Source organism: Atractosteus spatula, chromosome 2, assembly GCF_055471065.1.
Source record: "Atractosteus spatula isolate fAtrSpa1 chromosome 2, fAtrSpa1.hap1, whole genome shotgun sequence".
Taxonomy (NCBI): domain Eukaryota; kingdom Metazoa; phylum Chordata; class Actinopteri; order Semionotiformes; family Lepisosteidae; genus Atractosteus; species Atractosteus spatula.
In genome coordinates, this window is record NC_142707.1 from 35,898,824 (window position 1) to 35,926,725 (window position 27,902).

General features: G+C 39.8%; 1 protein-coding gene across 1 annotated transcript; it reads left to right on the forward strand.

The window, feature by feature from the left end:
* The first annotated feature begins 12,094 nt into the window (after positions 1–12,094).
* On the forward strand, positions 12,095–15,633 carry LOC148839621 (uncharacterized). The gene is made up of 5 exons (XM_088931704.1): positions 12,095–12,365; positions 12,610–12,761; positions 14,897–15,022; positions 15,147–15,302; positions 15,463–15,633. The coding sequence occupies exons 1-5, from the start codon at positions 12,095–12,097 to the stop codon at positions 15,631–15,633; spliced, it is 876 nt and encodes a 291-aa protein (XP_088787830.1).
* The last annotated feature ends 12,269 nt before the right edge of the window (positions 15,634–27,902 follow it).

Consider the following 27,902-nt stretch of genomic DNA (forward strand, 5'->3'; position numbering starts at 1 on the left):
ACAAGAGAGCCACATTTCAACAGTCGGTACGTTGACAGACCATTGCAGAACAAGCACAAAAAATAGACATTCTGAATCTGAATGTCACGTTTGACTGCATAATCACTGTGTAGAAGATACAATTATGCAGACATCGTAAAATCTTTACCCAAGATTTTTTTAATGACAGAATGTACATTATTCCAGTTTTGTTTAATTTTACCACATTGCCAAAATAGATGAATAAAGGTACCCATCTGAGAGTGACGCTTAAAACACTGATTCGATCTACCTGAGTATATCTTTTGCAAACGGACTGGGGTTCGATAAATTTGTTAAGACATTTAAAATTAAGCTCTTCTATGGTAAGGGAAGAGCACTTTGGATAAAGCTTTTCACAAATTGATAGCCAGTCCTCCTCAGAAAATGAGTGCCTCCTGTCTCGCTCCCAGATAGTTTTCAAGGTTGTATATGAAGACATACAATTATTAACTAATATATAATATAACTTTGATAACATTCGCCTAGGTGTACCAGGCGTTGTCAAGATTTTTTCAACCTCAGAGAGAACAAATCTCAATCCATTTTCTTTCATAGGAGACAAAATATAGTGCCGTATTTGAAGAAATTTGTAAAACCCAGATGTGGGAATATGACATTCAGCTTTGATGTGACCAAAAGATTTCAACATTTCTTGTAAGAATAAACAGGAAAGGTCTAAAATCCCATTTCTGGTACCGTCTAAAAACTCAGGATTGAGTGTGATAGGTGATAATAGAGATGGACAAGAGGGTATATTAAGTTATGATCTGGCCAGGAAAGTACTGTGTACTACAAATGTATCCGATAGATTTCTCACTAGACTAACATTGCTAATAAAGGGTAGAGATTGTATGGGCAACGGATAACACACTACTGATTCCATATTAACCCAAAGCCCATCAAACCCTTTAGAACACCAACCAAACATATGCTTTATTTGAGCTGACTAATAATATAACTGAAAGACTGGAACCCCAGCACCTCCCTTTCTCCCTGGTTTTAATAATTGTGTAAACCTGACCCTTGTTTTTTTTATTATTCCAAATAAACTGATTTATGTTTATATTTAATTCTTTGAAGAAGGAATTAGGCAGGTGGCGAGGAAGAGACTGAAATAGATAAATCAACTGAGGAAGAATATTCATCCTAACCACATTTATCCTCCCAAAAAAGGAAACTGGAAGAGGGCTCAATGTGGTTAAAACATGCTTAACATTCTTATTAGAGGGATGTAGTTTTTACTAAAAAGACTAAATAGACTTGAAGTGATAAAAATGGCAAGATATGTAAATCCATCTTTTTCTAGATGGAAGGGGGATAAGATTCTGATATTAGCACTTGGGGCAATATTCATGGCCAACGCCTGTGATTTTGAGAGGTTAATTTTGTAACCAGAAACATTGCTACACTGTGAAATATATTCCAAGACTGCAGGAATTGATTGTTCTGGTTTAGTCATATATAAAAGATTATCATTGGCATAAAGGGGGGGTTTGTGTTCTTCTTCCTACACCAAAACACTAGAGACAGCTTTGTTCACCCTTATGGCCCCTGGCACATGGTTCTATAACCAATGCAAAAATTAGGGGTGAGAGGGCACAACCCTGTCTCGTACCCCTGCCAATCTGGAATCTATTAGATAAAGACCATTTGTGGTCACCACATCTTAGGGATTGGAGTATAGTAGTTTGATTAAATTAATACATTTTGGGCCCAAGCTTAACTTTTCTATAATAGTCAACAGAAAATTTCATTCCACTTTATCAAATGCATTTTTCAGCATCAACAGAGACTAATAACGTGGGTTCTTCATTCCCACTGCCAGATCTCTAATGTTAAATATCTATATCTGGGTTTTACAAACCGTGTCTGATCTAATCTCTGAGCAAGAACCCTTGCCAATATCTTACAATCAGAGCTCAATAAACATACAGGCCTATAGGATGCACAATCATGTGCATCCTAATCCTTTTTCAAAATGCAAGCAGATAGAGGCTTAACAGATAATGAGCCTTGATCCAGTAAAGTATGGAAAACGCATCAAGATCTGGTGCAGTTCAGGCCAAATTTTTTTGTAAAATTCCAGAGGGTATCCGTCCAGCCCAAGTGACTTGCCCAAGGGCATACTGTAGATAAAATTGCATTCAGAACCTCTTCAGGGTTAAATGATGCATTAAGAGCGTTCCTCTCAGCCCCAGAAACTGTAGGGAGTGATATGTTATCCAGGTATGAGACAATATCAACCTGTGACACATTATTTTGTGACTTGTAAAGTGCCTTACAGAAATCTCTAAATATAGTATTAACCTGGGATCATACTGTATGTAACCGTCTATTAACCTTACAGAAACTGTAAACGCTAATTGTACGTGAGAATGATCAGATAGAACAACGGAACTAATATGACAGGATAAAACATTATGAGCATATGAACTGGGAATAAAAATATAGCCATGTCTTGAATAGGAGGCATGCGAATTAGAGTAAAAGGTATAATCTTTAACTAGATGATTCAACTCTCTCCATATACACACAAGACCAGAGTCTCTACATATGTTTTTAAGAGTGGATGCTGATCTAGAGTTTCAGGGATAGTTGAGGATTTGTCTAGATTGCGATCTAAAATACATCTGAATACCAACACCTTTGCAGTGTTGGTTAAATAACAGCACTGCATCAGCCATAAAGTTGAAAGAATCTTCATTAGGAGCAGAAATATTGAGGACAGAGGGATGTTGTCCGAATATAGAACCTGATATTGAAACAAATCTTCCTAATTTGGTCGTTAATTCGTTGCTAAAAAATAAATAGGATATGTTTATTTGTAAGAATGGCCGTGCCTCTTTTGCGTGAATTAAAAGATGAAAAATAAACCTGCCCCACCCAATCTTTTTTTTAGTTTCAAATGCTCAATTTCAGCTAAAGGCCTTTTTTTTAACTATAACCGTGTGCTTTCGTTCCTTTTTTAAAAATGTCACCATTTTCTTCCGTTTAATAACATACCCTATGCCATTAGCATAATAAATTTAAGTGGAATGGTCACTGATCATTATAGAAAACTCAGAAATGTTCACAAGATTTATGCTATAAAGTCACTTAAAGGCTTCAATGATGCTGCAACCATGAGAAGAGAATAACGTTTTAAGAAAAGGAAAAATACCCCCCACCCCGAGCCCCGTCACCAATCGACCGGGCACGCACAATCTAAAAAGGTCACTAAACCCAACCAATATAGCAAACAGAAATGTGAACAGCGCATATTCACAGCCTGCGGGAAAACACAACGAAAAATACGGCAAAAGATGAACCCACTCCACCCTCCCAACATAAAAACAGACCAGGCGCCAAATAACCCTTAAATACTGAAAAACTATTTAACGAATATAACAGGGGTCTGAGTCTATTTTTTCCCTCCGTTTACCTCAATCCACCGATTCTTGAAAATGAAGAATTAAGTATTTTATATTGTCCATAAAGTCTTTCGCAGAGGCTGGCGAGGTGAATAAATGTAACTTTCCATTATGAATACAGCGTATTCTCAGCCAGATCAGCAAATCCGCGGAACATATACCGGTCAACAACAGTTTTCTTCACCGTGTCAAACTCCCGTCGTTTCCTCATGCCATTCGCCGAGACATCCTGGTAGAAAAGGAGCCGGTTACAGCGCGACCCGGAGGACATCCTCTCTATCAGGAAAGCGAAGAAATCGCACCAACGCCGTACCAGACCGGCTGTTGGGAAATGGAGCAGGACTGAGTTACTGTATCTGTGAGCTCGTTCAATGTCCAAACCTTTATCCGAGGGAAGGTCCAGCCATTGTGGTAGCTTTAATTGAAGAAATCTGGCAAGTGGTGTGGAGCCCCCCGACATCACCGGTAGGCCTAGGATTTTCAGATTTTTCTGCCGTCCCGTTTTCCAGGTCGTCGATTTTGTCTTGCGTCGGTTTGATTTTCTGACTCGTGTATTTCAGTTGACTTTCTTGGGTTCGTCCAGGATCTTCCACTGTGGAAATGCGCGCGCCGGAGCTGAGGTTTATATTTAAGTGAAATATCAGTTGCAGTTGTTCCCGGACCTGTATGGATGGGGAATAATCCTCCAATTGAAATGTCTCCTTTTTATGTATATCTGTATATATTTTTTAAAGATCATCTGCCCTGAAGCCAATTGGAGGTTTATTCCCTAACTCTTTAACTTATTACATTAATATGACTCAGTTAAGAGTAACATACAACGTGTACAAAGCTGTGTACCCAGTACCACTGGCTCTTCATGACATGCTGCTCTGCGGCCCTGGAAAAGGTCCTTTTGAGAATGGAACATGCCCAGACATCACTGAACTCTAGCCATGGCAGGAATTAATAAGGTGTGTGGAGTAGAAATTTCATTTAACCTTCAAAATATTTTATTTGTATTTAGTTAGCTCCGATGAATTTGTTTTAAAGCTCGTTCACTATCTCAAGGAGGTGGATTTTAACATACCGGTAGGAGAGAAGATATATTTTGACAAAAATGGAGATCCAGCAGCATCGTACAGTATGAATGATTATCAACTGGCAAAGGGAGGCGAACAGATAGGTAAAGTTTGTGAAAGTTGGTAAGTTTGATGCATCGGAGAATGAATTTAACTTTGTGGAAGATAAACTGGTTTGGACTGAAGGTCAGCGTGAGGTGAGCAGATATTTCTGATGACAGAAAAATATTTTTGTCCAATAGGAGCTTCATAAACATAAGTAATTGGATAGATTTGTAATCATATCAAATGTAACAATTCATTAGACTGAAAAATAGTTTTGCGGGATCTCAAGGATTTTTGGAGATACGGTTTGTAAATTTCCTTAGTCACCACCTAAAGTTATTTGGATAGATTAACTGAGGCCAGGTATTGGCACTTAGTCTTAATTAAGTGCTCTAAGCATAGTATCTATTATTATTTGAGTCCACTATTGAAACAAAGTACATTTGTTTATTTATTAGTGTTATTTGTTTGTTATCATTATTTAAACATAAAACTTAGGGAGAGGGGAAAAGAACAGAGAAGAGAGAAAAAGGGAAACAGGAGGCGAGAGATCCTGGTTCAAATCACCCATAAAAACCAAATTCTAGTAAAGTACTTGACTAGTAAGGTAATTCCGATTTCCTGTATAAAGAATCCCTAGGTTAAAAACACTCTCTCCTTGTCAGTAGCTGCAATGTTTTCTAGAATAAGGGGAAAGGGTCCCATTCATTTTGTAGTATCCAGATTTAGAGAGATTTAAATATTTAAGTCTAGGCCCCTTCTAAATGTGTAGTTTAGAAGGGTTATCTCTTTTGTTGATATGTGCAGGTCTTGTATAGGATTATCAAATTCTTGGTAGCAGTCTGTTTTAGTTTTCTGGTGAGTCAGGATATAGGCCTCTGAGATGGCTAATTTGTATATAGAGTAACTCGTATGTTGTATTATTTTGTTTATTGTGTCATTATTAATAAATGTTTATCTTAGTTTGCCTCTGATTTAATTACAGGTATCCAAAGTTAAAACATTTTTAATATGTATTTTTTAAAATAAAATATATTAAATATTAGTACTTCCAGTTCCATCACATTTTCCATGCTTGTGCACTACATTCTCTCAGACACCAGTGCTGTGTGCTCAGGTGTGTTGAAAAGCTTCTGCTCCTTCTGACTCTCTGCAGGGTGGAAAGGTGTCAGAGGCCAGTAGGACCCAAAGAGAGGAATCTGGAGAAGTAACAATAAATATTCCCGCAAATTTCTATCACAGTTTAATTGTTGTTTCTACTTTACTGAAGCTAAGGAACGTACAATGATTTTATGAGCCGTGATTTTCTGTGACCTCTTGTGCAGATCTACAATAAGTGTAGGTACAAAAGAACACAGTCGATACAGTTACACAAAATGGTTACACTGATAAATGGACTGCTATATTATTCCTGCCTTGCATCTGATACTTCGTAAAAGTAGCATTTCTTTATATGATCTCATAATGTGAAACAAACATCGTCCATATTTATATTTTCATCTTTTTCATTACAGGAGTGTGACAATACAAGTGGGGCTACAGTATGATTGGCTGCTAAGTGTAGAGCACACAGACAAAAAACATGGAGCTGCGATGTAGAGACACCAGTTCGCCCAGACGGAACATGGGAGAACATGCAAACTCCACACCAAGTGTGCTCCAGGCCATTGTGAGACACTGCAGGAATCCCCACAACAAGGTGCCAACTGTGATTGCTCAGTTAAGCAGTGTTAATCACAGATCTAAGTTATTGAAAGGCTGTTGAGTATTGAATATTGAAAGGGTTGTTGCAGACAGTGAAGAGATATAAACAGCTTTATGAGGAGTTCTGACTTCACACTAATGCTTGGCAATATGAACGCATCAGAATGTTATTCCAGGTGACAGCAAAATTCTTACACTGTCACAAGCCTATAAAAGGGGGTCACCCTCTTACATGTGAAGATTGGTCACATTTAATTGTGGACACCCCTGCATGTACTATACCTTCATTTGCCTTGCTTAGTAGATCTTGCATTAGCTTCTTTGCTCTATGGGTCAATGTCAGAGTGATCCAAGGGGGCCACAGGCCTGGAAGTCCAGAAGCCCACCAGTTACCCTCCCCAGGCGACCATGAATGTGCCTGGAAAAAAAAGAAAAAGAAAATGTCACGATCGCAAACCCCTCCTCTTAAGGGCGCTCCAGCCCTTCCCTGTTTGCCTCATTCCCCGCACCGGTTCCTTGTTCCAGCCCCTTTTCGGTTCCCCCTTAAAAGCCAGACGCTGACGTTAATCCAGGCTCTGCATTGGTTTCCGCATCATGCGAGCCCGGGACCTGGATGCGCCTGGCTCCATTATGGTTTTAAGTTTCTGTTCCTGTTCCCGTTCCCGTTTCCCCTGACGGTCCCGACCCGGTTCTGGTTTTTAATCATCTGTCTCAGATGGATCACCTGGCCTTGGACTTTTGCCCTGTTTTTGAATTTCTCTTAGGACTCATCCCTGAATTGTTTGCCTCGGTCACACCTCCCCCGACCACCAACACTCCTTTGACACGCCCCCCTGTTTTTATTCCCGTATCCTGCATCCCTATTTTCCCGGAGGTTCCTCACTCAACCCCGGATCGTGTCATCTGCATAGGGTCCAGAAAGAACGCTTCGTGACAGAAAAGGCATCAGGAAACAGGAAACAAGAACAAAAACTGCTTCACTTCCTTGTTTCTGAACCTCCTGGCCTTGTCTGTCTGCTGCGGTGGAGTCATACCTGGGAAAAATTCCAGAACCCGCAACCGCAAAGACAAGACCTCAGCTCCAGTGACCCCCCCACTCCTGCCACCTCAACTTCTCCAGGTAAGGAGCTTCTTCTATCAGCCTGAGAGACAACAGTCCTTTTACAAGTCTGCTGATAACAGATCTGACTTTGGTATGTTTACCCAGGGGTAACAGAAAATAAAATGTGACTTAGTGTGTCACCTGCATCAACCCGTTTACATTCTGAAAAATGGGGTTCAGGAGACAATCTGGGTGTGAAGCACCTCACAGGAATTTATCTGAATATTTCCAGTCTGTTTCTTGATGGTCATCTGAATTACAGACTCTGATGTGAAGACACCGCCCAGCCCCCTCCAAGTCTCACAGTCTGAAGACTGTGATTTGAACGATGGATGTGATTTGAACAAGCAAGCGGAAACGACTATGATTCAGCCTAACAATTCCAGCTACAAAAATCTGTGGAACAGCCGCGAGCCCACTCCAGTGACAGACCCTGTCTCTGCAGTACATGAAGACCCTAAGAAAGGACACACAACTGTGAGTCACATGGACACTGCGTGAAGATTGTGGGTCTGATCCAAGAACCCTTAGATCCTATGGGGGTAGAAAAGGGTCAGAATTAGAAACTAAAAGTATTGTACTTAGGAGGGAGTTTAGGAAAAGCTTCTTTATACAATGAGTTGTGGGTTTCTGATGCAGGCTTCTCCACTACTGAAGCTGAAAGATAGAAATCTGGCAAGAGCTGCCCCGATGATGTCAATACCAGTAATGTTCTATATTATTCCATATTGTTTTAGAAATTGGCTATGTAACGGATAAACCCTGCCTTGAACACTTAAAGCTCTTGAGGAAACAAGGGTTCATATGAACAGCTAGAGTATAAATAAAAAACATGCCTATACTGTATATATCTATGAGATGTACACCTTATTCATTGGCCTTCTTTCCTAAACACACAGCCAGTTGAACAGTTTCCAGGGCCAGTGTCGTCAGAGGCTCCACAGGCTAAAGAGAGACCCCTGACCACGAAGTGGGCTGATGTTCCTGTCAAGAAGCCCATCAGACCAGTTACTGCACCCCCTCCAGTGAGTGAGAGAGTCACAGTGCTGCCGGGACTCCCTGCTACTGCAAGTCCTTGTATCGGCACTGTCTCTGCCAGAGATCCTGTAAGCTACACCGTTTGCTTCTTTACATAGGTTAAACAAACATATATATATATATTTTATATCACAGACAATCAAACCTTTTAAAATATTACCAATGCAACAGTTGGTTCTGGTTGATGAAGAAATTCCAGCCCCGGGACTGATTGGCCTCCCAGCTGTGAGGAGCACAAAAAGACCGAGTTCCAAGCCTCCTCGACTACAGGACGCAGGACCCTCTGCTAAAGTAAACCCCTTTATTTAAGCTGTTGATGCCATAGGGTTCTCTTGAAAGAGAGCATACTTTTGAAACTTCCATGTAAAAAAGGATGTGGAAGAAAGCAGGTTTCCTTTTCCTCTTGTCTTCCTGGTCACTTTACAGATAGATTGGCAGCTTCAAGGTGTACCCATTCCTTCCCCCTCGTCCTGGCAAGAGGATGGCGAGGAAGATGCTGACAGTGAGAAGGTGAACATGATTTAGAGTTATCAGACACAAGACGAGCTGCGTGTCTCCCAGGAGTCTCTTAGCAGCACGGACTCCTCTGAGGAGGGCTCGTACATCCTGTGGGCTGAGGTCGGCTCAGAGGAAACAGAGCTGTGAAAGAAAAACATGTGCTTTGAAAACGGTCAATAAAAGCATCTCAAAAGAAATGCGGATTCAGTTTTTTTTTCCCATTATGAAAGTATCTCTAAGAAACTATGTATTCACACTTGTATTTCCATGTGAATTTTTTACTGACAGTATCTTCTAGCTCAGTGGTTCTCAAACTTTTTGGACGAAGTACCACCCCTAATCCAACCAAAGCATCCAAGTACCACCTACAAGTCATCATCTCATAGGAACCCCAGAAATTCTCAATGACCAACATGAGGGCGCGTGCACACACACTCACACATATATATAATAAATATTATAATAATAAACTTTATTTCATATAGCACCTTTAAAGGTGGCTTCTCAAAGTGTTTTACAGAAAAAAACAGTAACAACAACTAATAAAAAAGCACCATTTCAGTGAGAGGGGTGAGCCTGTTTAGTCGAGCAAAGCAGATGTGAATTAATTTTTCGAGCCTTGATACAATTCACAACAGAGTCTAACAGATTTTAAATCGTCAGGCATTTTCTTGACGGCAAAGGTCTCACGGTGGATGTTGCGATGCGTCCATTAATTTCTGGAGCAACCTCTCTAATTCGTGCAACTACACCGTTATGTAGGCTTGTCATTGCTCTAGCACCGTCTGTACAAACTCAGACGCATTTTATCCAGTCGAGGCCATTCTCTTCGATAAATTTATTCAGAAGCTGAAATATGTGCTCTCCTGTAGTTCCTGTTGGTAGCGGCTTACAGAACAGAAAGTCCTCATGGGACGTACCCTCAAACTCGTATCTAACGTAAACGAGCAAATTGGCCAAATCGACTACAGACTCATCTAATTGCAGTGAAAAACATCTGCTCATCTTAACGCGCTCTATCAGTGTACTTTTGATATAATCCTTCATTTCAATAATTATATGAGTGACTGTGTCTTTCAGGGGGAGGGGGGCAGCAGGTCGAGCTGTTTAGCAGCTTTTTCTCCACACATAATATGTGTCAGCTCTTTTGCCAACGGTAAATACGGTTCTTCAAAAATAGTGTGGCTTACCTGCTTTAGCAATCCGCAAGCTTGCATTTTTCTGCGTTTCCGTTTTTATTTCCGTATTTATTTAAAGTTTTTATTTCATGCGTATGGGAGCGAAACACAGAGACGCTCGGTGTATTTTTCTCAAATTAACTTAGAACAGTTCTTAAATATTTTTCTGTTATCTATCACGCTTTCCTGTGCTCACAAGATTACCAGCGTTCGTAGCACGTATTTCTATGCATTCCTGTGTTTACAACTTGGCATTGTTCCAAAATCACGTACATTCTCCTTCCTCCCTATTTGCTGGAGATACAGTAGCTTTTTTAAAATACAATTGGTCACTTGCATCTGTAGCACGCATTCCTATAGAGTGGTATAGAATTACAGAGTATCTGTTGTGTCCACTGAAGTATTAGCGCGCACTGTAGCGCAGTACGCAGGCTGCGTATTCGACACGTTTAAAATACAAAATATGAAAACCCGTCCCGATTTTTCAGCGCACACGACACAGTTCCAGGGTCTTTTGGCGTACCACCTGGCGGCACTCCACGTACCACTGCCGGTACGCGTACCACAGTTTGAGAACCACTGTTCTAGCTGATGTTGATCAAGTAAGTACAGTACTATAGCGTTGTCTAATCTTTGAAACAATTTAATAAAACCATCTCAAATTAAATGTGTATTCTGTTTTTTTTCATTATGAAACATCTCTGTGTAACTGTATTCACGCTGTTATTTATGCGTTTATTGTTGACTGAGAGTATCTTCAAGCTACTGAAGATCAGGTACTGTAGGTACTGTAGCTGTGTCTTTTCTTTTCCTTTCAATGTGGAATGAACCTTTACTTTTTAATCGTATTTTATTACTTCATGAAAAGCATTGCTGAAAACACATATTAGTAACAAATAACATGCTTTCATCATTTTAGTATGATTTTTATTGGAGTGTTCTCTTAGTGCTATCATTTCATACAGGAACACATTTGGCTCTTCATCTCCAAGTGTTCCCTGATGATGGCGACAGCATTCTGTAGTACCCCTGTAACACAGCAGGCGTATTTGACAGAATCCACAGACAGGGCTTGTGTATTCTTGGATAATCACGTTTATAAACAATAACACAAAAAACACAAATCCTTGTTTTCATTTGGGTTCAAAGGACATATAATTACCTCTGGCCTTCAGAGATCCTGTCAGTTACTTACACATTGCTGCTACAGATTTTAATAGCTGATTAGACAGCACTTTGATTTAGGTATTGGGTAAGCTATATAAGAAAGGATCCTACTTTTGTTTGAGGGGAAGGTTTTTGACTCTCTGTTTCTTTCTTTGTCACAGATCCCCTCTTCCTCACGAAGAGGAGGAAGAGTTTTCTGGCTGTACATTTCTGACTGTACTTCTTATTTTTGTTTCTAGAACATTGTACCAAGCAGAAGAATCCACATGTAAGCTTCAGGGGAGGTTATCTTTAGGACAGTATATATATACAGTATAAGTAGACATTATAACTGGAGGTTTTTTTCCCCATTCTTACAGATCCAGGACTATCCTATAGCAACTGTACAAACACATAACAGTGAAGCTGAATTATAAGAACTACTGAAATAATTATCTTTGAAATTGTAGTTTGTATTTCAGGGGATTCCGCTGGCAGAAGAAAAGGCAATGATGCCTTGACACAGGAAATGATGTTTGCGGTGGAATCACCACAACAAGGAGTCGAATATTATAGCTCAGTTAACAGTATTAAGCACAAATCGAAGTAATTGAAAAGCTTTTGAATATTTAATACTGAAAGGGTTGCTGCAAACAGTGAACAGTGATATAAACAGCTTTATGAGGTGAGTTATGACATCACACTAATGCTTGGCAACATGAACGCATCAGAATGTTATTCCAGGTGACAGTGGAATTCTTACACTATCACAAGCCTATAAAAGGGGGTCACCCTCTTACATGTGAGGATTGATCACATTTAATTGTGGACAGCCCTGCACTTACCTTCTTTTGGATTACAAAGTAGGTCTTTCGTTAGCTTCGTTGCTCTATGGGTCAATGTCAGAGTGACCCAAGGGGGCCACAGGCCTGGAAGGCCAGAGGCCCACCAGTTACCCCCCCAGGTGACCATGAATGTGCCTGGAAAAAAAGGAAAAAGAGAAGGCGTCCAGGAAACAAGAACAAAAACTGTTTCGCTTCTTTTTTTCTGAACATCATGGCCCTGTGTGTCTGCTGCGATGGAGTCGACCCCGCGCCTAATTCCAAAACCCGCAACCACAAAGAGAAGACCACGGCTACTCCTGCCACCTCAACTTCTACAGGTAAGGAGCTTTTTCTATTAGCCTGAAAGACAACAGTCCTTTGACAAGACTGCTGATAACAGATCTGACTTTGATATGTTTACCCAGGGGTAACAGAAAATAAAATGTGACTTAGTGTGTCACCTGCATCAACCCGTTTACATTCTGAAAAATGGGGTTCAGGAGACAATCCGGGTGTGAAGCACCTCACAGGAATTTATCTGAATATTTCCAGTCTGTTTCTTGGTGGTCATCTGAATTACAGACTCTGATGTGAAGACACCCCCCAGCCCGCTATCAGTCTCGAACAAGCAAGCGGAACCGACGGGGATTCAGCCCAACAACTCCAGCGGCCCCACTCCAGCGACAGACCCTGTCTCTGCAGGACATAAAGACCCTGAAAAAGGACACACAACTGTGAGTCACATGGGCACTGTGTGAACATTGCGGGTGTGATCCAAGTACCCTGAGAAACTAACAGGTAGAAATAGGGTAACAATTAGAAACTAATAGTTTTCTAGAAATAGAAAAAATACACTTCACTTTACATTCACTTAGAATATACTGTAGGTTTCCAGACCACCAAGGCAGGCCTAACAGGCTCCTAGTGCTTGCAACTTCTGCAATGTCCTTAATATGTCCCTTAATGCTTTTGACTCCAGAGCCAAAATTGCTTCAGATTTTCTAAGTCAGTGCTCAAACTGAAAGGTAGAAACCTGGCAATAGCTGCCCCAATGAGGTCAATACCAGTGATGTCCTATATTATTTCAAATTGTTTAAGAAATTAGCTATGAAAAGGACAAACTTTGTCTTCAACACTTGAAGCTCTTGAAAAAAAAAGGGTTCATATGAACAGCTAGAGTATAAATAAAAAACATGCCTATACTATATACAGTGGTGTGAAAAAGTGTTTGCCCCCTTCCTGATTTTTTATTTTTTTGCATGTTTGTCACACTGAAATGTTTCAGATCATCAAACAAATTGAAATATTAGACAAAGATAACACAAGTAAACACAAAATGCAGTTTTTAAATGAAGGGTTTTATTATTAAGGGAAAAAAAAAATCCAAACCTACATGGCCCTGTGTGAAAAAGTGATTCCCCCTAAACCTAATAACTGGTTGGGCCACCCTCAGCAGCAACAACTGCAATCAAGCGTTTGCGATAACTGGCAATGAGTCTTTTACAGCGCTGTGGAGGAATTTTGGCCCACTCATCTTTGCAGAATTGTTGTAATTCAGCCACATTGGAGGGTTTTCGAGCCTTAACCGCTTTTTTAAGGTCATGCCACAACATCTCAATCGGATTCAGGTCTTCATTTTGTTTTTCTTAAGCCATTCAGAGGTGGACTTGCTGGTGTGTTTTGGATCATTGTCCTGCTGCAGAACCCAAGTGCGCTTCAGCTTGAGGTCACGAACAGATGGCCGGATATTCTCCTTCAGGATTCTTTGGTAGACAGCAGAATTCATGGTTCCATTTACCACAGCAAGTCTTCCAGGTCCTGAAGCAGCAAAACAGCCCCAGACCATCACACTACCACCACCATATTTTACTGTTGGTATGATGTTCCTTTTCTGAAATGCTGTGTTACTTTTACGCCAGATGTAATGGGACACACACCTTCCAAAAAGTTCAACTTTTGTCTCGTCAGTCCACAGAGTATTTTCCCAAAAGTCTTGGGGATCATCAAGATGTTTTTTGGCAAAACTGAGACGAGCCTTTATGTTCTTTTTGCTCAGCAGTGGTTTTCGTCTTGGAACTCTGCCATGCAGGCCATTTTTGCCCAGTCTCTTTCTTATGGTGGAGTCATGAACACTGACCTTAACTGAGGCCAGTGAAGCCTGCAGTTCTTTGGATGTTGTTGTGGGGTTTTTTGTGACCTCTTGAATGAGTCGTCGCTGCGCTCTTGGGGTAATTTTGGTCGGCCGGCCACTCCTGGGAAAGTTCACCACTGTTCCATGTTTTCGCCATTTGTGGATAACGGCTCTCACTGTGGTTCGCTGGAGTCCCAAAGCTTTAGAAATGGCTTTATAACCTTTTCCAGACTGATAAATCTCATTTTACTCTGTTTCTCATTTGTTCCTGAATTTGTTTGGATCGCAGCATGATGTCTAGCTTTTGAGGATCTTTTGGTCTACTTCACTTTGTCAGGCAGGTCCTATTTAAGTGATTTCTTGATTGAGAACAGGTGTGGCAGTAATCAGGCCTGGGTGTGGCTAGAGAAATTGAACTCAGCTTTCCAAAGATGTGATAAACCACAGTTGATTTATGTTTTAACAGGGGGGGCAATCACTTTTTCACACAGGGCCATGTAGGTTTGGATTTTTTTTTTCCCTTAATAATAAAACCCTTCATTTAAAAACTGCATTTTGTGTTTACTTGTGTTATCTTTGTCTAATATTTCAATTTGTTTGATGATCTGAAACATTTCAGTGTGACAAACATGCAAAAAAATAAGAAATCAGGAAGGGGGCAAACACTTTTTCACACCACTGTATATATATCTATGAGATGTACACCTTATTCATTGGCCTTCTTTCCTAAACCCACAGCCAGTTGAACAGTTTCCAAGGCCAGTGTCGCCAGAGGCTCCACGGGCTAATGAGAGACCCCCGACCACGAAGTGGGCTGATGTTCCTGTCAAGAAGCCCATCAGGCCAGTTACTGCACCCCCTCCAGTGAGTGAGAGAGTCACAGTGCTGCCGGGACTCCCTGCTACTGCAAGTCTGTGTATTGTTACTGTCTCTGCCAGAGAGTCTGTATGCTTTTTTACATATGTGAAATATTGTTTTTTTATTACAGACAATTGAACCATTTAAAATGTTACCAACACAACCGTTGCCTCTAGTTGGTAATGAAATCCCAGCCCCAGGACTGATTGGCCTCTCAGTGTTGAGGAACGGAAACAGACCAAAATCCGAGCCTCTTCGACTACAGGACACAGGACCCTCTGCTAAAGTAAACCCCTTTATTAAAGCTGTTGATGCCATAGGGTTCTCTTGGAAGAGAGCGGGCTGTTGAAATGGCCATGTAAAAAAGGATGCGGGAGAAAGCAGGTTGCCTATTGACATTCCCCTGTCAAGCGATGTCTTCTCTTGTCTTCCTGGTCACTTTGCAGATAGACTGGCAGCTTCCAGGAGTGCCCATTCCTTCCCCCTCCTCCTGGCAAGAGGATGGCGAGGAAGATGAGCTGCATGTCTCCCAGGAGTCTTTCAGCAGCACGGACTCCTCTGAGGAGGGCTCGTACATCCTGTGGGCTGAGGCCGGCTCAGAAGAAACAGAGCTGTGAAAGAAAACACGTGCCTTGAAACCTTGTTAATAAAAGAATCTCAAACTAAATGTGTATTCTGTTTTTCTCATTATGAAACATCTCTCTGTAACTGTGTATACACGCTGTTATTTATGCGTTAATTGTTGACTGAGAGTATCTTCAAGCTACTGAGGATCAAGTAGGTACTGTAGCTGTGTCTTTTCTTTTCCTTTAAACATGGAATGAACCTTTACTTTTTAATCGTATTTTATTACTTCATGAGAAGTATTGCTGAATACACATATTAGTAACAAATAACATGCTTTCATCATTTTAGTATGATTTTTATTGGAGTGTTCTCTTAGTGGTATCATTTCATACAGGGACACATTTGGCTCTTCATCTCCTAGTGTTCCTTGATGACAGAGACAGCATTCTGTCGTACCTCTGTAACACAGCAGGTGTATTTGACAGAATCCACATACAAGGTTTGTGTATACTTTTTTAATCAAGTTTACAACAAATAACACAAAAAAGACAAATCTTTGTTTTCATTTGGGTTCAACGGACAAAAAATTACCTCTGACTTTCAGAGATCCTGTCAGTTACTTAAACATTGCTGCTACAGATTTTAATTGCTGATTAGACAGCATTTTGATTTAGGTCGAGGGTAAGCTATATAAGAAAGGATCCTAGTTTTGTTTGAAGAGAAAGCTCTTTTTCTTTTGTGTCTGTTTTTGACCCTCCATCTCTATCTTTGTCACAGATCCCCTCTTCCTCACAAAGGTGAGGAAGGGTTTTCTGGCCGTACATTTCTGACCGTATTTCTCATTTTTGTTTTTAGAACATTGTATTGAGCAGAAGAATCCACATGTAAGCTTCAGGGGAGATTATCTTTAAAATGTATAAAAAGTAGAAAATACAACTGGAGGTTTATTCCTCATCCATTGAGATCCAGGAACAACTGCACTTGATATTTCACTTGAATATACTGTATACCTCAGTTATATAAATGTGAAAGTTGTGCCTAAGATTGTATATATTAATATCTCTGGGTACATAAAGCTATTTAAAATAAAAATTAAAAAAACAAGCCAAACATGAAAATTTATGTTTTACAGGTTAATTTAAGGCACTGAATAATTTCCAAAGAAAAATAAATGTTTGCATCAATTAAAAGAGGCTGTAACTTTGTAAGAATGTGATCTGTAAAACTACAATTATGTGAACTCAAAAACCGGTGTGATATCCAGGAAAGGAGCTACAAATTATTCAAGGAAGTCACCTTTGTTAAGTTTGTAACTTACACAGTTCCTTCTTTTTTCGCCTTTATTTATAACCCAGCAAACTTTACTGAAATTTACTTTTCTTTATTTTGTTTCTCTCATAGAATTCTATGAAAATGATTTGCTTATGTGATGTATAACTGTGATTAGATGTTCTAAAATTAATGTGATTCTTTCCAGAATAATTTGAAATTCAATCTACTAGATGGAGACTGAACTAGGAATTTGGTACGTTAAAGAGTTAAGTAAGGAGATGATTTTCACAGCTCACATTGTTAAAAATCCTGTAACAAACATGTTTTTATTCTTGTTTTTCATTGCCAAATTAGGCATATTTCCATCATTTTTCTAAATTAATTCAGTAGGTACCTGCTTATATGAGTAAACCTGATTACAAGATAATCAGTTCCAACATTATTGTTTCTCTTCTTGAGAGAGACAAAGTCAACACTTTCAACAAATGACTAAACAGTGACTAACTTTTTTATCCGTATTTCAAGTTAGCTACTTTGCTTCGAGTTCAAGTCTTAGTTACAAAAACAAATTCCCATCACAAACAGTTTCAAGTGATTATTTTCAGGCCAGGGCAATGACTAAATTACTGAAACAGTTTGGTTGGAAATATGGAATAGAGATCATTCAAAATGAAGTTTAAAAGTTGATATCTGGATTGAATTTACTGAAATTATTCCCATGGTGCACTTTAAGAAAAAAAACAATGCAAATTTATCATTCACATAAAGCAGTGTACAGCAACAGTCATCATCACATTTGCCAGTGATGCAGACATCTCTTTAATTCTCATTGGCTCTGGAGGAAGTTGTGAATCACATCACTGATCTTGCCACAGAAATGTGGATTACATCTTCACTGGTTACAACCCCAAGGAATTGACACTCCTTGGAAGGGACTATAGGTTTTTCCCTGCACAGTGCTCAGATCAAAAGACTCAAGTCCTCCCTGGAAAGATTTCATCCTGTTTGATCCTACTGATCCATTCATTGCTGAATTTGGAAAACAACATTTGGCTGCTCTTTAGGTCCATTGGCAATAGAGAATGATGCTCTCACATCTCCTGCATGGAATTATTATGATTAGATGTGATTAGATAACTAACTACTTACAATGATATGACTCAGTTATCACATCACTGAACTCCAGCCATGGCTGGAGGTATGACTGAGGCGTATGGAGTAGAAATTTCATGTTAACCTTCAAAATATTTTATTTGTATTTAATATGCTCCAATCGATTTGTTTTAAAGCTTGTTCACTATTTCAAGGATGTGGACGGTAACACACCTGTAGGAGAGAAGATATTTTGACAAAAATGGGGATCCGCAGCATCATATGATAATGCTGAAATTCATGAGACTGAAAAATATTTTTACATTCCTTTTAAGATATGAAATGTAAGTTAAGTAAGAACGGAAAAAGGCAGTGTTTCTCATACGGTATATGAGTACTTCCCCCAATAATGTAGCAGGTCGCAAATAAATCCATAAGATGAGTAACTATTTTAAAAAAGTGACCCTATATTAAGCCTTCTTAATTGATATCAGTCCTGTGGAAAAAAAAATAAGATTTACTCCTTTTATAATGCTGGTGTTACAGTAAGAGCATGTAGATAACAGTGAAAGATCTCTGCCTGAGTTTAAAAAGACTTCGGCTTCTCCTCACAGGTTCCTCAGTCAGTGTGTTTCTGAATAACCTGTCTCCCAGGAACGTGGGAAATATTTAAATTACATGATGTTATAGTGATCCTTCCTTTTTCCCCATAAGACTGTGTTGACAGGAGCAGGAGACAGCAGGGTTGTAAGGTTACTGGGTATCTTTGCCCTTAACAATGAACTGGTGTGTGCTCATCACTGAGAGATAGAGGGGCGGGAAGTGAGTGTGTGGGGGTAAAAAAAGGGAAATGGTCAAAGAACAGTCCTGGCCTTCCATCACTTGGGAGGTAAAACACTGTAATTTTACTGTCATGTTGTTGATTAAATTGAATAATCATGCTGTGCGCGATCGGAAGATGAAACGACATTCCAGACCAGAATCTTTTTGTGATGGCATTGTACTAAGAGCTGCTGGGGGTTGATGCTGTCCATCGTGATATAAGCATCATGATATGAAAATCGTACTGGCATATATTTTTATCATAAAAAGAGATTTTTCTGCTGCTCAGAAGTTTGGTGCTGGTGGCTGGGGAGAAGGGAGAGATTTTGAATGCTACTGCTCATGAGGTGAAAGTCTCATGATGTGTGGTACTTTTAAATTTCTTTTGGGGATCCCTTGGTTTAACTTAAAAGAGGGGTATCATCAATAGTAGGGGGAATATTGTTGTCTGTGTGAAGCCCTATCATATAAAATTTGTGATCCAGACAGTTTACGATGTTCTACCCTGTCCATCTAACGTCTTCTGTTGGAGCAAAGGTGATTCACCAGCATGATTGTTGTGCCCATGATGAGGAACACAGGAACACATCCTCAGCTCTTGCCCCAAAACCCTTGGAGAAGGCACATATTAAACTGACAGGTGCGAAGGCCTTAGTGGACACCATTAGCAGAAGGATAACTAACAGCAGTGAAAACCAGCGTTTGCATTCGTCAAAGCTGGGCAGCAGCAACAGAAGCAGTCCTAAGTGTCAGTGGATCTTCTGGTAACGCTGTAAGACTTTCAGCTCAAGGTCAACCTAGAGATGCAGCTTACTGACAGCTCCTTGACACCATTGCATTGTTGCCTGAGACGACAAGCAGGTTGTCATGCTAGAGCTAACAGTTCCATGAGAGGAAAATACCAAGTACGAAGCCCTGGTTACTCAGTGCCATGGGAGTGGGTGGAGAGTATACTGTAGTGTGAGCCCTTCAAGGTGGGGTACAGAGGATTTGCTGTGGAACCTGCAGTCTTTTTGGTCATAACAGTGGGGAGCAAGAGGAAAGCCATGACAACCATCATAGAGGTTGCAGGAAGAGCCTCAGGATGGCTGTGGATCAAGAGGAGTGATTTGTGGGTAACAACACCACCTGGACACAAGCCGTGGCTTGATCAACCCTGGCTGGGCCTCTTAGGTGAGGGTGTCTGATGTTGAAAGATCTAAAAATACCCAGTGAACCAAGATCACATCTCTGATGACTTATCCAAGTGCATCAGGATGTATTTTTCCCCAACATCTAAAAACTTAATTCAGGTCCTTTTAGCAATTTGAAAGTGTGAGTTCACAACTCTTGAACATAAGACATATGTACAGTACCTAAGAAAAAATGACAAATAAGAGGAGATCATTAGTCTAGTAACTAATTGATTTGAGGACCTAATCCAACCGGAGCATCTGCATAAACAACACAGTTGCATAACTTGTTCTAGCATCCCACAACCCTTCTTGTAAAAAGGTGGTTCCTGTTCTCAGTTCTTAAATGAATTTCTCCCCCGTTTTCCTCTGATTCATGTTTCACTGCTGATTCCAAAGAAATCCACTAGGTTGAATTTTATTATTTTCTATTTCAGTTTTAAAAAAACATTTTTTTTTACCTTTTACGGGGAAACAATAAAAAGAATGGTAGGACATATCTTGAAAGTATGGAATTCAAATCAAGGTGTTCTACATAATTGTATAAGCCACCGGTAGAATATTGTGCACAGTTGTGGTCACCACTTTGCAGAAAAGATATTACAGCTTTGGGGTCAGATTAGAAAAGAAATACTTTTTTTTTTGCTTTAGGACTATGAAAACCATTTTCAATTCTCTTCTGTTCGCTTCTGAGTGTCCTTTAGTGAACTGATACACAGCAGACCTTGTTGGTATTCCGACAATTAATCAAGTCAGCATCCCAGTTATACCTTTTGAGAAAGTGCACCACATGCTTTTTTCTTCAGAAGAGATTTCTTTTTTCATTTGTCCTTGCAGACGATAAATGAAAAGTTTAAGTAACTGGACCTCCTTTTGCATTGTTAAATAGACAATAATTCGCTACATGGAGTATGATTAATGCACTTATTAGTATTACCGTAATAAATACCTTGAATGCGGGCCTTGTATTTTAAGTTTAAAAGGTATACAACAGAATAAGAAATTTTCTAAATAATCTGTTGTTACAGCTGTAGTAGGACCTTGCCTGAATTTCTATATTTAATAAGAAATACATTATTCACTAATATGACGTGCAGGAATTTCATTTCTTGGTTACAATCCCAATTCTGCTTTCACCCATGCAATTGTTTTATATACATTTTAAATAGGTAATTGGAGAATAATAATTTCTCTTTTTATTTCTGTTTCAATCAAAAACATACAATTGATGCCAGATGTTACAGCACAAGCATGCACAAGCAGTACAACATGTTTCACATAAAGACATTTCTAGAAATGCACATACTTTTTCAGGCTTCCCAAATCGTCTCCAACTATATAGCTTACGTAGAAAAATGATAAAATGTGAGACTCAGTTCATGCACTGCTTCATAAGGAATCCCTGAGTGATAAACATATCCTTTTGTTATTTTGGTGATTTATACATTTTATGCACTGCAATGAAATCCATTTGTCACATTAGAACTGGTGACAAAAGAAAAGCATTCAATCATGACATTCCGAATTCCTGAATTGCACATGCAGAGGAAGGACCGAATGTAATCACTGGACCATCTGCAGTAACTGTGTAACATTTCAGAAGCTACTTCAAGCAACAATACGTTTCTAATAAGAACCACAAATACAGTGATGCCATGAATATCCAGTGATGAATACAATCAGGCTCTGGATTTGCTTCAAGCTAGAATGGCCCAACATCAGGGAGCAATGTACCATATCTAATAAATGTATCAACATTTATTGACCATTCGGTTTTAAAATTGGGGGGGGGGTTCTGTTTCCTTTTTGGTAATGAAGATGAATCAATCAACTTTTAACCTCTAACATTTTCTAAAAAAACTCTGGTTGCAGAGTAACTGACTAGAGCTGTCAAATGCTTTGTAGCATTACTTTATTTGACTTGTTGTTGCTAAATAATGAATGTTCTAAAATAGAAAAAGGTATCCAAAGACCATGCACAAAATTGTTTAAAATGAAAGAAAACTATGACAGATGTGCCAGCAAGGCTGTGGGCTTCCCTTGTTTATAGGCAAGGCATTATAGTTCATGTGCCGACATCCGTTTGTCTCATATTAATTATGAGGGTGTGAGAAGGAAATTGGGCCAGCTCACTCTGTCCTCACCCATATCCCACAATGCCACCATATCCACACGTATCCCACAGTGCCAGCATGTCACCCTGATTATTTGTCGGCTTTTATTGTGTTACAGGGTAGGCTATTGTTTACCTCCGACTACCGCCATCCATCTTTTCACTAACCTTATTTTATTTCGTGCAAAACATAAAATAAATTACTGACTGCCCATGCCACATCTGCCTGTTGTTTGGTTGTGTCATTATGTGCTTTTTTTTCCCCTCTTTCCTCCCTCTATTTCCTCCGGCCCCATTTAATATTATCCACTAAAGTTCAACACCCACCTGCGCCCATTGATTGCCAGCAGCGCAGTTGGAACTGCTTCACCAGTTGAATTAAGGAGCGGGCATCAGTCAGATCAGATTGAGTTAGACCATATTGCACCAGTCCCGCCCAACAAGCAGTAGCAAACCACTTCAGATGATGCATAAAATCATATAAACTCCATTCATAACATCACTGATGGGCACAACAAATGCCTTCCAGCCATCAGTGCTAATGATGGGCATGCAAGGTTACTCTGTGACTTGCATCAGCACCTCTTGTGATGTTACAGGGATCCCGATGTAGAACGTTACTTAATTTTTCAATATTTCTCAGCAGTATCTTGACTTGGCATTTTATTCGTCGTCTTCTTTGAGGGGCTGTATACTTACATGTTTCATAATTAATTTAAAAGTAGTCACAAATGAGCAGAGTTCTCCAAAAACTATGTCCATTTTCTTTCGTGTCTAACGGGGAAACGATTAACAGTCCTTTTTTGCGTTTCTAACGCAAAGTAAAATGATTTTCTCTCTATTGCTAAAATACTATATTGTCTGGATTGTTCATTACTGTCAAGAAACAGTAAAGATACAAGATATCCCTCCCCTGCATTAGATAATATTTTCAGTTATATGAAGAGAAGACTTTCCTAAGTCTTCAATTGTATTATGAGCTCCCCCCAGTGGTCATCTGTTTGAATTTATGAAATGCACTCACTGCTGTTATTCGAGCTCATAAATGATTTGTTGACAAGTGCACTATTGCCTGGATGTCAGAGGTATCATTAGGCCGGTCTCCAGGCATGGTCATTTTGTCACAAAGTGGAAGCGTACTTATGAGAGTGTTATTTATAGAATAAAAGGCCTAGGTAAATGTCATTGGCTTATTTTTCACTCAGGCCTGCAGTCAGATGTTTTGGGTCCTAGATCTAGGATTTGAACTAGATCAGAGGGCATACACAAAATTGTGCATTGATCCAAAGATTAGAATCAGTTTTAACACAAATACAGTTGACACATACAATGCTATTCCATCCAAATTCATTTTCTATTCCATTTTATCCAGTACATGGGGGAGCCGGAACCCATCCTGGCAGGCAACAGACGCAAAGCAAAATATACCCTGGATAGGACGCCAATCCGTCACAGGGCTCACACAGCCACAAACACACTCACACCAGGGTCGATTTCGCCAGAAGCCAATTAGCCTGCCAGCATGCCTTTGGACTGTGGAAAGAAACAGGAGCACTCAGAGGAAGCCCGAGAAAACATGGCAGTGAAATGATTATGATCTACTAAAATTCTGACTATTTTCAACGTATTACTCTACCCAAACTCCAGTGCTCCTCTATTATGTTGTCCAAGGGCACTAAAACTGATACAGAGATTACCTCCTTCCCCCTAAACTAGAAACGAAAAAGAAAAGAACCCAAAAGAGTGTTATTACAGTTGAAAAACCCTTTTGTTGTAATCATATTGTGAAGAGTGTTAAACGTTATGTTGGGAAATTAGTGTAGCAAACAAACAAACACAACATTCTCATCCAAATTCTAATATTTATGGTCATGAGCCCACTGGGGTACTACTGTGGTGATGCGAATGATCAATTTAGAAATGCCTGACTTTGTGCCAAGATGCCCAGAAGGACTTAATTTCACTTGGGCTTGTCAGCACTACTGCAAGCATCCTACTTTGTCCAACTTCTTTGGGCAAAGTGTGCCATTCTAATAACACATAATATAATTAACTTGTGTTTTGTTTCCGCTTTCTTTAACATGTGCAGGGTTTAAAATACTATATCAACCATCCATCCACTTTCAAACCGCTTCATCCAATTCAAGGTGGCAGGGGAGCTGGAAGAAAGTCCATGTTAACAGAGGGAGAACATACAAACTCCACACAGATAGCACCCCAGGGCCCCAGAATTGAGCCCAGGGCCACACTGCTGCAATGCAGTAATGCTAATCAAAGTGCCACTGTACCACCAAAGTGACAATCAAGAGTAACCATACACATACATCTCTACAATGAAAAGTAATACATAAAAAACAATTGTTAATTAAATCTGAGTCATTAAATCATAACACCATTTGCTGTTGATTGCCTTTCCTGAGTCCAATTTTTAAAATAAACCTGGGTTGCCAAGAAGAGATATATGAGTGTAGAAGAGCTTAAAAGAATGTTTTATACTGTCAAGCTAAAGGAACTAAAGTCCTGACTAAAGTCCATGACTGTAGGAGAACTTCTATCCACTCATCCATTTTCTAATTGCTTTACAGCAGACAAAGTGCACAAGTGAGGATACACCAGATACCAGTCCTTCACAGGGCACACACAGGCACAAACATTGACACACTCACACTAGGGCCAGTTAACCTTCCGGTATGTCCAGACAGTGGGAGGAAACTCAAGCACCAGGAGGAAACCATGGAAACACAGGGAAAACATAAAACATCCATGCGTCCTAGGACTTAAACCCAGGGTCCCAGAGCTGTGATCCCAGACAGCACTGTAGGACCCTGCCGCTGTATAAAATAACTTAATTTAAGTATTTAGAATTTAAGTATTTAGAAGTACTGACTACAGTAGCTCCCAACGTGCTTCTTTAGGATCAACAGTGATACATGAAAATAAGTGGAACCGGATTCAGCTGAACAGGAGGTACTTCTCCACACCAGGAGGACTTGTGGAGGTCCTGAATAAGGACCTCAGGCATCCTTCAAGAAATGCCTGTGTGCAATTTGACTAAATTCCTAGAAAGCAAACAAGGCAGATGGGCTGGTTAGATGCCACTCTTTTGTATCCTTTCTTATATTCTTTCCCTGTTAGAAAGGGTGTCATAATAATTGATGTTTCAGTTATTAATCATGTGACAATTTGTATGGTATGAATTCAAGTGTGAATCAAAGCAGACATTACAAATATATAACAATACTGTATTAGTGTAACACCATAGCACCCAAAACAATTCTGCCATCTAGTGGAAAAGTTTCATTATAGCTATAGCTGCATTACTTGGGTGTTAAGTTTTGAAGATCTCATTTTGTTTGAGATTTCTGTGCAACTGTTTTACATTAATGTTTTGTAACAAGCTTTATTGTTATGTACTATTATAGATATAATTAACTTTAAAAATGTCTGTCTAAAACACAGATATGCATCATATTGATCATTAATATAGTTATATCTTAGTATCATTAAGATACTGTAATATCTTAATGCTACTAATTAGCCAGCAGCCATATCACCCTGCAACTCACAACTGGTAACCCACTAAAGCTAAGCAGGTGTGAGCCTAGTCAGTACCTGGATGGGAGACCTCCTGGGAAAAACTAAGGTTGCTGCTGGAAGAGGTGTTAGTGGGGCCAGCAGGGGGTCCTAATGTGGACCCATGTGGGTCCTAATGCCCCAGTATAGTGACGGGGACACTATACTGTAAACAGGCGCTGTCCTTCGGATGAGACATAAAACCGAGGTTCTGACTCTATGTGGTCATTAAAAATCCCAGGGTGTTTCTTGAAAAGAGTAGGGGTGTAACCCTGGCGTCCTGGCCAAATTTCCCATGGGCCCTTACTAATCACGGCCTCCTAATAATCCCCATCTATGAATTGGCTACATTACTCTGCTCTCCTCCCCACTGATAGCTGATGTGTGGTGAGCGTTCTGGCGCACTATGGCTGCCGTCACATCATCCAGGTGGATGCTGCACATTGGTGGTGGTGGAGGGGAGTCCCCATTACCTGTAAAGCACTTTGAGTGGAGTGTCCAGTATGTGCTTTAATTTTTAAAAACTAACATCAGGTGGCCATTTTGTATTGTCTATAATATTAAGCTGCTTTGAAAACAGGACAATAGTGTTACAATAAACACAACACACAATAAAGACATTTCAGAATACAAGACCAGATGCTGGTTCACAAAGCTGATGTTTATGTGCTGAGGGAAGATGGGATAATTTTCACCAGGTCATTTTCAATTCAATAAGAACAGTTGAGAGTGATACACTTTACTGTTCAAGAACCTATCTCCTGCTCGATGATACTGAACTGCAGGAGACAAATCCTATTTATTCAATTTAATCCAGCATCATAGCTACTTATGCAGCAGTATAAATTGAAGAGTCAGTCATACCTTATCCTTCCTTTCACTTTGTTACTGATTCATCTCATACAGGGCCACAGGGGAACTACTTAAACCAACCTAACACACCACTCCTTGCTCATTATTGGGTTTCACATAGCTGGAGCTGTATTGTTTCTTGTTTTGCAAGATTTCTAGGTTTTTGACTTTGTCTTCTGGATCTTGATTTGGTTATTGTGGATTTACTGGTTTTTGACCCTGGCCTGACCTCCTGACCCAGGTTTTTGGACAAAACTCTGAAAGGATTCTGCTTAGGGTCCTTATTACACAAACACACACACACACACACACACACACACACCAGAAGCTAATTAACCTACCAGTATGTCTTTGGAGTGTGGGAGGACACCAGAGCACCTAGAGGAAACCCACAAGCATCCACCCAAAGGCAGAGCACCTAGAGGAAACAGAAGGAGAACATATGAACTCTACTCAGATAACACCTCAGATCCAGAATTGAACCCAGGGCCCTAGCACAGCAAGGCAGCAACTCTAACCACTGCACAATTGTGCAGCCTGCAATACCTTATTTCTCTCTAAAAATACTTTTAAATCTAGCTTAAATCATTTGTTCATCCTAAAACATTTAAATATTTGAATTTAATTTTCCCATATGTGAAATCAGACAATTCTTTGATGGCAGACTTTGTTGGTGTGGTGAACAATATGCCATTTTAGGGACCAAGAACACTCACACTTCTTCTGATCTCCAAAGAAAGAGCTGCAACAACTAATTATCATTTCAGTACATTTTTTCTAGATGCCATGAAAAAGATACATAGTATTATTGAAACGGCTCAGAAACATTCAAGTGGGCTAAATGGAAACTTGTGAATTTGCTGTCTTGCCCTGACAGCTGTGTTTTCTGGGATGCCCTAATGCTCCAGTCACAAGCTTGTCTGCCCTTGCATGGTGCAGTACAGTGCATACACTTGTTCAGTATGAATAACATTGACATTTAATTTAAAAATGCCAATAATGCCACTACTGCATGAGAAAGCTGACAGGCTAAAATGGAAATATGATGAATTGCATCTACTTTAACTGGTTTACACTAGACAGCAGAGTTACAGCTCTTTTTCCTGATCTTGTCAAATCATCAGGGTGCTACTATAAGTGATATTGGTTGACCAGTAAGTGGCTCTCTGTATATCTGTATTTCTCTTGAGCAATATAGTGTCTGGGAAGATCACTTTCACATTGTAGGAGGTGCCCTCTTTAGATAAGATGTTTAACTGAGTCCTGAGTCGGTAATTGGTTTTAAAGGTGATCTAAAAACTGAAGTTTACTGTTATTATTAGATGGCTTGGCTCCCTTTGGGAGTTCTGGATTCAGCTCAGGCCTTGGGTTTCTTCTTAGTGGAGTTTGCATGTCCTCCCCTTGTTTACATGTGTTTTTATTC

Excerpts from the sequence above, each read along its gene's own strand:
- LOC148839621 (XM_088931704.1), top strand. The coding sequence starts at position 12,095 with ATGGGTCAATGTCAGAGTGACCCAAGGGGGCCACAGGCCTGGAAGGCC. Across the intron at positions 12,366-12,609 it reads TGCCACCTCAACTTCTACAG|ACTCTGATGTGAAGACACCC; the intron begins GTAAGGAGCTTT and ends TCTGAATTACAG. Across the intron at positions 12,762-14,896 it reads CTGAAAAAGGACACACAACT|CCAGTTGAACAGTTTCCAAG; the intron begins GTGAGTCACATG and ends CTAAACCCACAG.